Here is an 11353-nt window from a genome sequence, read left to right as displayed (position 1 = left end):
CCTAGCAGAGCGTGTTGAGAAAGAGCCAGACCTATCACGGAGAGCCAAATCCCAATGGCAGAAGCTAGAGGCAGCCCAGCTCGAGTTCCCACGTCTTGACCAAAAATATCTAGAAACTCTTGCATGTAGGGGCGTACCAGGTGAAGTTGGCCCCCGGATACATATCGGAACATTTGACAGCACATGGAGATTATGAAGTCATGGCATACCAACACTCTTCTGACCTGATTCGATGTCAAATCCGATCTCGTCATAAATCGCAAACGAAATACAACATATGGATCCAGTACTCAGTTACCGAACAACCACCAATACAGAATTACTACTGTACGTGTCCAACCGGTCAGAGGACTGTTGGTATGTGTGCTCATATCGCCAGTGTTCTCTTCTACCTTGGGGTCTATGTCCATCGTCAGTCTCGAAAACCACTTCGACCAACCAAGTTTATGCCACTGATGAAGTAAATAGCCCGCTAATACATATAATCCAGAATGTAGGGAAGATACTACATTGAATGTTTCTGATATACACAACGTAGCGTCATTGTCGCTCTTCAAAAATGATCGACAGTGTCTAGAATGTAACTGTGAAGGAATATAATACTCATATATATATATGATATTAAGTTCTAAATACACAAATAATACATGATGAGAACAAAGCACATTAGTTGTACAACAAAGTCATGGAGATAGGAAAATTGGTAAAGGGACTAACATTATCCTGACAAAAATCTTGAAACAAATAGTTTCCTTGAACGCGAATTCGTCCAATCGTGTTTCCTATAATATTTCAACGTATTTCTTATCCGGACGAGATGTCTTCACTAGCATGCAGTGCTTTCAGCACTTTGATCTATATGAAGATTTAGGGGGGTTGACTAATAGAAGTTGCAAAAACGAGGCATATCCAGTAATTCTGAAGAGCAATTATTTTTCATGGGTAACACAAATGAATGGAGATATTTTCTATCGACAAAATTCGATAGTACTCGGGGTTTGAATTAGACAAAATGCCGTTTAAACGTGCATTCAACTTTATGAGAAATATCATTTTTTATGTTTGATGTCAAATTTCACAGAAACTAACGAAAAGATTCATACAATCGATATCCGATTACGTTGCCCGATATATAAATGTAATTTTAGTACAATTTTCCTTACAAACAAATAACATTTTGACCTTATAAATACTTGATAAAGTGTGCATGTGAGTATTTACGACTTTGGTACAAAATGACCTCGTTCTGGCATGTCCGGAATGGACCAAGGTTTTCATATGTACTATCAGATGCCCCATGGATATGTCTATCCGGGCATTAGGTAAAGGATCGATTTCCTTCGTGGGCGGTTTTAGAGCATTCCTGCAACAGCACCTTTAATAACAAACCGAAACAAAAACGGGATGTTTCCTGTGCTCTAAATTGTAAACAATTTATCGAGACGTACGATGAGTATTTTGTTGACACATTTTGTTTAAAATTGAAAATAATGTTTTCAACTTCGGGATAACCGGTACAATTTACATAGTGAAAATGAATGGAAATGAAATATGGCTATTGGTTAGCGGCTTCCAATTTGGGATTTTTAAAAAATTAATAATTCGAATCAGAAAAGGTGAACTAATAAGTTTTGATCACTATTATTCATGTATGAGCTGCATGCATGTATCCTCTACAACACTTGTTGATAAATTGCTGAATTCTTAGTGTGTTTGGTAAAATATTGTGCAATAGCGGATTGAAAAACTTCTGGAGTATCAATTTTGTGAATTTATGGATATTTTTTTTATTTGTATATATATTGTTACTGGTATATATATGTAAGACCCAGTAGAAGCCGTGACGGTCTGTGGAGAAAGTAAAAGCATTGTAATCATTAATATTTCTATTATTATCTTACTTCGTGCTATAGAAAAATGCCCATGTTGACGGGTAAATATAGAATAACAAAGATGGATCCATCTGGTAAATAATTACAAATTATTTGCTGACAAATCAGACAAAGGATCCTGAAGAGCCTTCTTTGCATGATAATTAAGGACTGCTATGATTCAATATAAGGCATGATATTGACAATTTTGCGCATTTTGTCGGTTTATAGTTAGACTGCAATATACTCTGCTGACTTGCCAATGAAGATAATATTGATGTTGACTGAAATACATTAACATGTGACATATAAATGAACATAATTGTACATGTAGGTGAACATGACTGACATCAATCGTCCAATTCCGCAATCCATGACTGACATTGCGACTGTCAGCTAATCATTGAATCTTGTCCCTTCACCATTGACAATGACAATTGTTTATTCTCATCAACATACAGTGCAGAAAATATGAAATGGATAACAATGATACATGGTAAATAGGATGGACATCAATATTGAGGTTATACATTATTGATATAAATGAGATAATTAATTCACAATACTGATGTCCATCCTGTTTTACCATGTATCATTGTTATCCATTTGTTAATATGACGTGCTGTACATGTACATAGAATTCATCGAAATAAACGTACTAGGCTTTGAACAACATTTTGACTATAGTAATTAAAACAGATGCAAAGGTAAATGCGAATAAGTTCCGATTTTCATTCAAATGTCAATTCAAATCACAATCACAATGCGCACGTTTTCGTAGTCTGTGCGAACGTTTTAGTAATCTGTGCGCTCGTTTTCGTAATCTGTGCACACAAATTGTCAATCTTTGCGCACGTTTTAGTAATCTGTGCACTCGTTTTCGTAATCTGTGCACTCAGATTGTCAATCTGTGCGCTCGTTTTAGTAACCTGTGCACACAGATTGACAATCCGTGCGCACAGATTACGAAAACTTGCGCACAGATTGGTAAGTATATTACCATTTCCCTTCGGGGGCTCCGTAGATTTAAGATATCGAAATAATTATAAAATCATATTTGCAAATGAGCTACAAAAAGGGTAAAAAGCGTGTTGCTTGCTCTCAAAAGGCGGTGACAATAGCTTGCTAAAACACTAGGAACTAACCGTACCCTGAACGCTTACAGAGATTAAACCTGCCAACCTTAGAACACGGAAGGAAAAGAGGGGACCTAATCAACGCTTTCAAAATCCGGAAAAAATATCTACGATGAAAGAGTCACATCATCTATGTTCCAAATGAATACTACTAACAGAAAAAGAGCGCATTCTCTAAAAACATAAGGAATCAAAGTACTGAAAGTACTGAAGACACAAACGAAAACAAATTATTTTAACTGCTTTTGTTTAGTGGGGACATGGTCAACTTTGTATGGAACATCACCAATACCTGATTAGGACTAGGACAAAATATTGGCAAGAAAAGAAATTCATATCTACTTTTGATTGCAAGTGCGTCTTGGCAGCTAATTGTCAGAATAGGTACTCAGGTAATCTTATTTGACATCTTCAATGGGTTAATGTATACGTAGTTGTAGATGTAATATGAAGGTCCTAGATTACCTGTAAAATTAATGAGGCCTTTCTTTTCAAACTTTTGAGGATCCCATGCCTATAAGCGCTTCACAAATTATCATTATCATTAGCCATTGAAAAGATATTTATACATTTGATGTAACGCCCCATCTAGCTACCAGCTGTTAGATCAGAGCTCAGGTTAAAAACACTTGTGTGATTGTTTTAGGATTTTATCGTGTGTGTGAGCCCTGGTTTGAATGATGTTATGTCAAGGTTTTGAATGATATTTTGTGGCAGATTGTTCTATCCCTTCAGTACCTTCTGTAAAATAGCGATAACAAACTTCAATTGTCAAAATACAATATGGCTGCCTGTCGACCATGTTGTTTTCCGATTAGTCTCAAAATGCAATATCCATAACTAAGCACCGAGGGGAACCTACATATAAAATTTGAGAAAGATCCCTTCAGCACTTTCTGAGAAATAGCGATAACAAACTTCAATTGTCTAAATCCAAGATGGCTGCCTGTCGGCCATATTGTTTTCCGATTGGTCTCAAAATGCAATATACATAACTAATGTAAGCACCAAGAGGAACCTACATATGAAATTTGAGAAAGATCAATTCAGTGCTTTCTGAGAAATAGCAATAACAAACTTCAATTGTCAAAACCTAAGATGGCTGCCTGTCGGCCATGTTGTTTTCCGATTGGTCTCAAAATGCAATATGCATAACCACCCACCAAGGGGAACCTACATATCAAATTTGAGAAAGATCCCTTCTGCACTTTCTGAGAAATAGCGATAACAAACTTCAATTGTCCAAATCCAAGATGGCTGCCTGTCGGCCATGTTGTTTTCCGATTAGTCTCAAAATGCAATATGCATAACTAGGCACCGAGGGGAACCTACTTATGAAATTTGAAAAAGATCCCGTCAACACTTTCTGAGAAATAGTGATAACAAACTTCAATTGACAAAATCAAAGATGGCTGCCTGTCGGCCTTATTGTTTTCCGATTGGTCTCAAAATGCAATATGCATAACTAATGTTAGCACCAAGAGGAACCTACATATGAAATTTGAGAAAGATCAATTCAGTGCTTTCTGAGAAATAGCAATAACAAACTTCAATTGTCAAAACCTAAGATGGCTGCCTGTCGGCCATATTGTTTTCCGATAAGTCTCAAAATGCAATATGCATAACTAGAAACCAAGAGAAACCTATATATGAAATTTTAGAAGATCCCTTCAGTACTTTGAGAAATAGCGATAACAAGAATTGTTTACGGATGGAGGGACGGACGGACCACGGACGCAGGGCGATTTGAATAGCCCACCATCTGATGATGGTGGGTTAAAAACACCTGGGTCTGATAAACAGACTCTGGAGGCGTAGAATGCGGATGTAGACAGGGCAGGGTATACCATCACAATGGCCACATTAAACTAAGCACTATATTCAAAACTTAGAATTACATGCTCATATCAGCTCAGACTTGAGACAGTTTCTTAATCGCTCATTAGAGTGAACATGATTTTCATATAGCACTCTACGTTATATGTTTACACTCCATACTGTGTAGCTACAAATAATCTATACAACAAAAACACATTCATTCACATGTACAGTTCAAATCAATTTGAAGTGGAATTTTGTTTTTCACCTATGTACATTGCATCAAATATTCTCCGCAATAGTATATGTACCATATACATAACTGTAACTGCACGATACATATATATATGTATGGTATATATATCATGTTAATTAATGTTAGTGAGATGTGAATGTAGCTATATGTATTGATATCATCGATTTCAAAATCAGAGTTTTTTTTTTAATCTGCAGCATCTCTCAGATGAAAATGTAGTTCGAATGCCCAAACTGGATGAACTGTACATGTAGTAGCATTCTTCAAAGTCCATTATGAATGCTTTTCATACAAATGTATTGCTTTCAATTGCATGTTCATGTGTTTAAATTATTAGAACACTGAAGTAATTTTTATTTTCATAAAAATGGAAGTACTGCTTATCTTTAAAACTAAATTGGATATTGATAAGATAAATTTGCCAAAATGTTAAAAATCAAACCTTATTAAGTAGAATCTAAACAGTTGTAAATGGCTAAGCCCACTATTCTTAACAACAAAATTACTCATTTTGATTCTCTGTCTAATATAATCAGGTTACTTGAAAACTTTGTCAGAAAAGTTAACACATATATACATTATTAATAGTTGCTTTAATTAAATTAATCTGAATTTGAACATTAAACCGACTTAACAATTTAAATGAAAAAAATGTGTTTTCACCATTGACCATAATTGATCAGAAGAAAATAATTATTTAACTCAACCTATGATATAGTATGTAACAGCCATCAAGACAATACTATTATCTTTAGTCATGCCAAGTTATTTCACAATAGGATATATGCACAACACAAACAAGTTTTACACATTTTTGTTGTTTAGAAGAATAATGAACTTAGTTATTTTTGCTGTTCTTCTCAAATAATATGTACTAGTGTTGTAAAGAAAAAAAGATTAAATAATAATAATAAATCTAAGTGATAATAAATTATTTGCATTGATTTATCAATACTTTACTGTGCATTAGTTTAAAGGTTAATTTAATTCAGAAGCTGAAATGATTTAAGACAGAAAAAACCGCAGATGTAGGAATATAACATTTCCACTGCCTTTAAATATCTCTGGTTAAATTTAGCAATCAGTACATTTCCATGAAAATTGTGTTTTCTAAAGAGTTACTGCCCTTTAACCGTCCCTGAAGCGTTCAAAACTCCACCAAACATAATAAAGGTCTATGTAGATGTACATCGTAGACCCCTTTCTTTTTTATAATATGCTTCGACTGTTATGTAATATTTCAAATGATAATGATAGATCATTTTCTATTTTTTTTAAACCATCACGAATATTAGAAAAAAGGAATCAGTCGCTATAATTAGAGATGAATTTTTCAGTGACGTCTACATCTGCATGCAGACAGCCACGTTAATGCGGTACGCGTTCTGTAAACGAAAAACTTCATGTGCATTACGTAGGATATAATCAATAGATCCGAAGTCAATATTAATATTCACAAGTCCATTTGCCTTTTCGAAACCCTATTCAGTGAGAATTTATTTAACTTTTTATTTGCAAACATGCGTATGGTACTCGACTGCCGTTGTTGTGATATTGTCATGATGAATAGACAACTTTTTTCTTTCGTAAAAAAACATCTATATAATCTAACCATCTGCAGACTACATCAATCACATGCAAGTTAATAGTGAGAAAACGACAGTCAAAGTTGGGTTTGATCACCTACTCTTGCTTTTATTATTGTTTACATTACTGAAAGATGGCGGACAAAATCGGATGCTGGATGAGTGATTTTCAATGTACAAAATAACAACGATATTCCGACGAAACTTTATCAATATTATAACCCATTCAGTAACATGCCACCAAAGAAAAAAAAACACATAGATGTCGATGATGAAAATTCAGCGTGATGTTAGTAGATTTTTCTTCCGGGTCACAGGTAAGCAGCAATATGGCGCCAGCGAAAAGTCGATTGTATCATTCCGCGTGAAATCTAATGCATTCAACGCGGAAAAATATTCTTACGTATCATCGACAGAACATACTTAAATTAAATACTTTGAAAACTATCTATTTGTGAGGTTATGTTGTTTTGTCATATATCTAACGAAACTGCAGTGTTCCATTTGACTCCGTAAGTCACGGGACTATTATTTTTTTGCGATAGAATATGATTGTGAAGTGGCAGTGGAAGTTGTGTCAGAGCGAACGAAAATGCCAAAAAAAAAACCCACATTGTCCTGTCAGCTTCTAAAATACAACAAAACAAAAGGTGATTTTTTTTAATAGCTGAACTTCACTGTATGTCATTTTTTATCGTGAAGTTAAACAAATATTTACTGCATAACATTACGGAGTTACTGTAAAGCAACGTTTAGATTGGCCAACAGCAGTATCCGCCAGAGGGCATCGTAGATTTTGTCAGCTACCCTCAAAAGCGCTGACATAGACTCAAACTTACGTTTGTGTCTACGTTTGTGTTAACAAAACAAAAGGTGATTTTTTTTATAGCTGAACTTTACAATATGTCATTTTTTATCGTGAATATTTACGATATTTACAAATATTTACTGCATAGTATTACGGAGTTACTGTAAAGCAACGGTTAGATTGGCCAAGGCAGTATCCGCCAGAGGGCATCGTAGATTTTGTCAGCTACACCTCAAAAGCGCTGACATAGACTCAAACTAACGTTTGTGTCAAAAACCTTTTAGCTTCCGCGTTGTAGATGCCTAGAACAACTTGCCACATGCCATAGATGCAACAAATGTGTGCAAGTGTTGTTATTCTTTTTTAAGCTCTATGTGAGGGTCACATCATCATCTGAACCCCTACCAGGGACCATCAAACAGGAAGGTCAGCCATCACACAACCGGAGGGCCGGACCATCAAACAGGAAGGACAGCCATCACACCACCGGAGTGCCAGGGAGGGCCGGGCCATCAAACAGGAAGGTCAGCCATCACACAACCGGAGTGTCAAGGAGGGCCGGGCCATCAAACAGGAAGGTCAGCCATCACACAACCGGAGGGCCGGACCATCAAACAGGAAAGTCAGCCATCACACCACCGGAGTGCCAGGGAGTGCCAGGGAGGGCCGGACCATCAAACAGGAAGGTCAGCCATCACACCATCCCAGTGCCAGGGAGGGCCGGGCCATCAAACAGGAAGGTAGCCATCACACCACCGGACTGCCAGACCATCAAACAGGAAGGTCAGCCATCACACAACCGGAGGGCCGGACCATCAAACAGGAAGGTCAGCCATCACACCACCGGAGTGCCAGGGAGGGCCGGACCATCAAACAGGAAGGTCAGCCATCACACTACCAGAGTGCCGACCATCAAACAGGAGAGTCAGCCATCACACCACCGGAGGGCCGGACCATCAAACAGGAAGGTCAGCCATCACACCATCCCAGTGCCAGGGAGGGCCGACCATCAAACAGGAAGGTCAGCCATCACACCACCGGAGTGCCAGGGAGGGCCGGACCATCAAACAGGAAGGTCAGCCATCACACCATCCCAGTGCCAGGGAGGGCCGGGCCATCAAACAGGAAGGTAGCCATCACACCACCGGAGGGCCGGGCCATCAAACAGGAAGGTCAGCCATCACACCACTGGAGCGCCGGACCATCAAACAGGAAGGTCAGCCATCACACTACCAGAGTGCCAGACCATCAAACAGGAGGGTCAGCTTCCGCGTTGTAGATGCCTAGAACAACTTGCCACATGCCATAGATGCAACAAATGTGTGCAAGTGTTGTTATTCTTTTTTAAGCTCTATGTGAGGGTCACATCATCATCTGAACCCCTACCAGGGACCATCAAACAGGAAGATCAGCCATCACACAACCGGAGGGCCGGACCATCAAACAGGAAGGACAGCCATCACACCACCGGAGTGCCAGGGAGGGCCGGGCCATCAAACAGGAAGGTCAGCCATCACACAACCGGAGTGTCAAGGAGGGCCGGGCCATCAAACAGGAAGGTCAGCCATCACACCATCCCAGTGCCAGGGAGGGCCGGGCCATCAAACAGGAAGGTAGCCATCACACCACCGGAGGGCCGGGCCATCAAACAGGAAGGTCAGCCATCACACCACTGGAGCGCCGGACCATCAAACAGGAAGGTCAGCCATCACACTACCAGAGTGCCAGACCATCAAACAGGAGGGTCAGCTTCCGCGTTGTAGATGCCTAGAACAACTTGCCACATGCCATAGATGCAACAAATGTGTGCAAGTGTTGTTATTCTTTTTTAAGCTCTATGTGAGGGTCACATCATCATCTGAACCCCTACCAGGGACCATCAAACAGGAAGATCAGCCATCACACAACCGGAGGGCCGGACCATCAAACAGGAAGGACAGCCATCACACCACCGGAGTGCCAGGGAGGGCCGGGCCATCAAACAGGAAGGTCAGCCATCACACAACCGGAGTGTCAAGGAGGGCCGGGCCATCAAACAGGAAGGTCAGCCATCACACAACCGGAGGGCCGGACCATCAAACAGGAAAGTCAGCCATCACACCACCGGAGTGCCAGGGAGTGCCAGGGAGGGCCGGACCATCAAACAGGAAGGTCAGCCATCACACCATCCCAGTGCCAGGGAGGGCCGGGCCATCAAACAGGAAGGTAGCCATCACACCACCGGACTGCCAGACCATCAAACAGGAAGGTCAGCCATCACACAACCGGAGGGCCGGACCATCAAACAGGAAGGTCAGCCATCACACCACCGGAGTGCCAGGGAGGGCCGGACCATCAAACAGGAAGGTCAGCCATCACACTACCAGAGTGCCGACCATCAAACAGGAGAGTCAGCCATCACACCACCGGAGGGCCGGACCATCAAACAGGAAGGTCAGCCATCACACCATCCCAGTGCCAGGGAGGGCCGACCATCAAACAGGAAGTTCAGCCATCACACCACCGGAGTGCCAGGGAGGGCCGGACCATCAAACAGGAAGGTCAGCCATCACACCATCCCAGTGCCAGGGAGGGCCGGGCCATCAAACAGGAAGGTAGCCATCACACCACCGGAGGGCCGGGCCATCAAACAGGAAGGTCAGCCATCACACCACTGGAGCGCCGGACCATCAAACAGGAAGGTCAGCCATCACACTACCAGAGTTCCAGACCATCAAACAGGAGGGTCAGCCATCACACCACCGGAGTGCCAGGGAGGGCCGGACCATCAAACAGGAAGGTCAGCCATCACACCACCAGAGTGCCGACCATCAAACAGGAGGGTCAGCCATCACACCACCGGAGGGCCGGACCATCAAACAGGAAGGTCAGCCATCACACCATCCCAGTGCCAGGGAGGGCCGGACCATCAAACAGGAAGGTCAGCCATCACACCATCCCAGTGCCAGGGAGGGCCGGGCCATCAAACAGGAAGGTAGCCATCACACCACCAGAGGGCCGGGCCATCAAACAGGAAGGTCAGCCATCACACCACTGGAGCGCCGGACCATCAAACAGGAAGGTCAGCCATCACACCACCAGAGTGCCAGACCATCAAACAGGAGGGTCAGCCATCACACCACCGGAGTGTCAGGGAGGGCCGGACCATCAAACAGGAAGGTCAGCCATCACACCACCGGAGTGTCAAGGAGGGCCGGACCATCAAACAGGAAGGTCAGCCATCACACCACCGGAGTGCCAGGGAGGGCCGGACCATCAAACAGGCAGGTCAGCCATCACACAACCGGAGGGCCGGGCCATCAAACAGGAAGGTCAGCCATCACACAACCGGAGGGCCGGACCATCAAACAGGAAGGTCAGCCATCACACCACCGGAGCGCCGGACCATCAAACAGGAAGGTCAGCCATCACACCATCCCAGTGCCAGGGGGGCGGGACCATCAAACAGGAAGGTCAGCCATCACACCATCGGAGTGCCAGGGAGGGTCGGACCATCAAACAGGAAGGTCAGCCATCACACCACCGGAGCTCCATGACAGGAGGTGATGTTAAGGTGAAATGGACTGCGTCCATGGAACAACACCGACATGCTTGATAAGGTTTAGCCCTGCTACAGTATCAGTGTTTAGATGAGACACAATAAGGTGTTTTTCAAACCAACATATTTTGAATCGTTGGTATCCTGCGAGAAAACTGTAGCCAGTGTTCCGACTGCGGTTGGAATGGTACATCGTTTGGAAAGGACTGCCACAGTATCAGCTTCACGATACATGTTTTTGCACGTTTGTGGATTTTGAGTGACCACGTGTTTTAGAGCAGAGACTTGAGAGACTTTAAATTCTTGTAAAAATGATTGAGAGTGTGTTTTGTTTTCGTGT

General features: G+C 41.8%; 1 protein-coding gene across 1 annotated transcript; it reads left to right on the top strand.

Moving 5' to 3' along the window:
- Positions 1-200: 200 nt before the first annotated feature.
- On the top strand, positions 201-11070 carry LOC117329931 (serine/arginine repetitive matrix protein 1-like). The gene is made up of 5 exons (XM_033888162.1): positions 201-460; positions 7884-8691; positions 8825-9219; positions 9349-10156; positions 10294-11070. The coding sequence occupies exons 1-5, from the start codon at positions 201-203 to the stop codon at positions 11068-11070; spliced, it is 3048 nt and encodes a 1015-aa protein (XP_033744053.1).
- Positions 11071-11353: the final 283 nt, after the last annotated feature.

Source organism: Pecten maximus, chromosome 6 (genome assembly GCF_902652985.1).
Source record: "Pecten maximus chromosome 6, xPecMax1.1, whole genome shotgun sequence".
Taxonomy (NCBI): Eukaryota; Metazoa; Mollusca; class Bivalvia; order Pectinida; family Pectinidae; genus Pecten; species Pecten maximus.
Note: the sequence above shows the minus strand (reverse complement) of the source record. Positions and strands in the feature narration are given on the sequence as shown.

Coding starts and splice junctions, on each gene's coding strand:
- LOC117329931 (XM_033888162.1), top strand. CDS start 201: ATGGCATACCAACACTCTTCTGACCTGATTCGATGTCAAATCCGATCT. Junction 9,220..9,348: donor CCAGACCATCAAACAGGAGG/GTCAGCTTCCGC, acceptor AACCCCTACCAG/GGACCATCAAACAGGAAGAT. Junction 10,157..10,293: donor CCGGACCATCAAACAGGAAG/GTCAGCCATCAC, acceptor ACCATCAAACAG/GAGGGTCAGCCATCACACCA.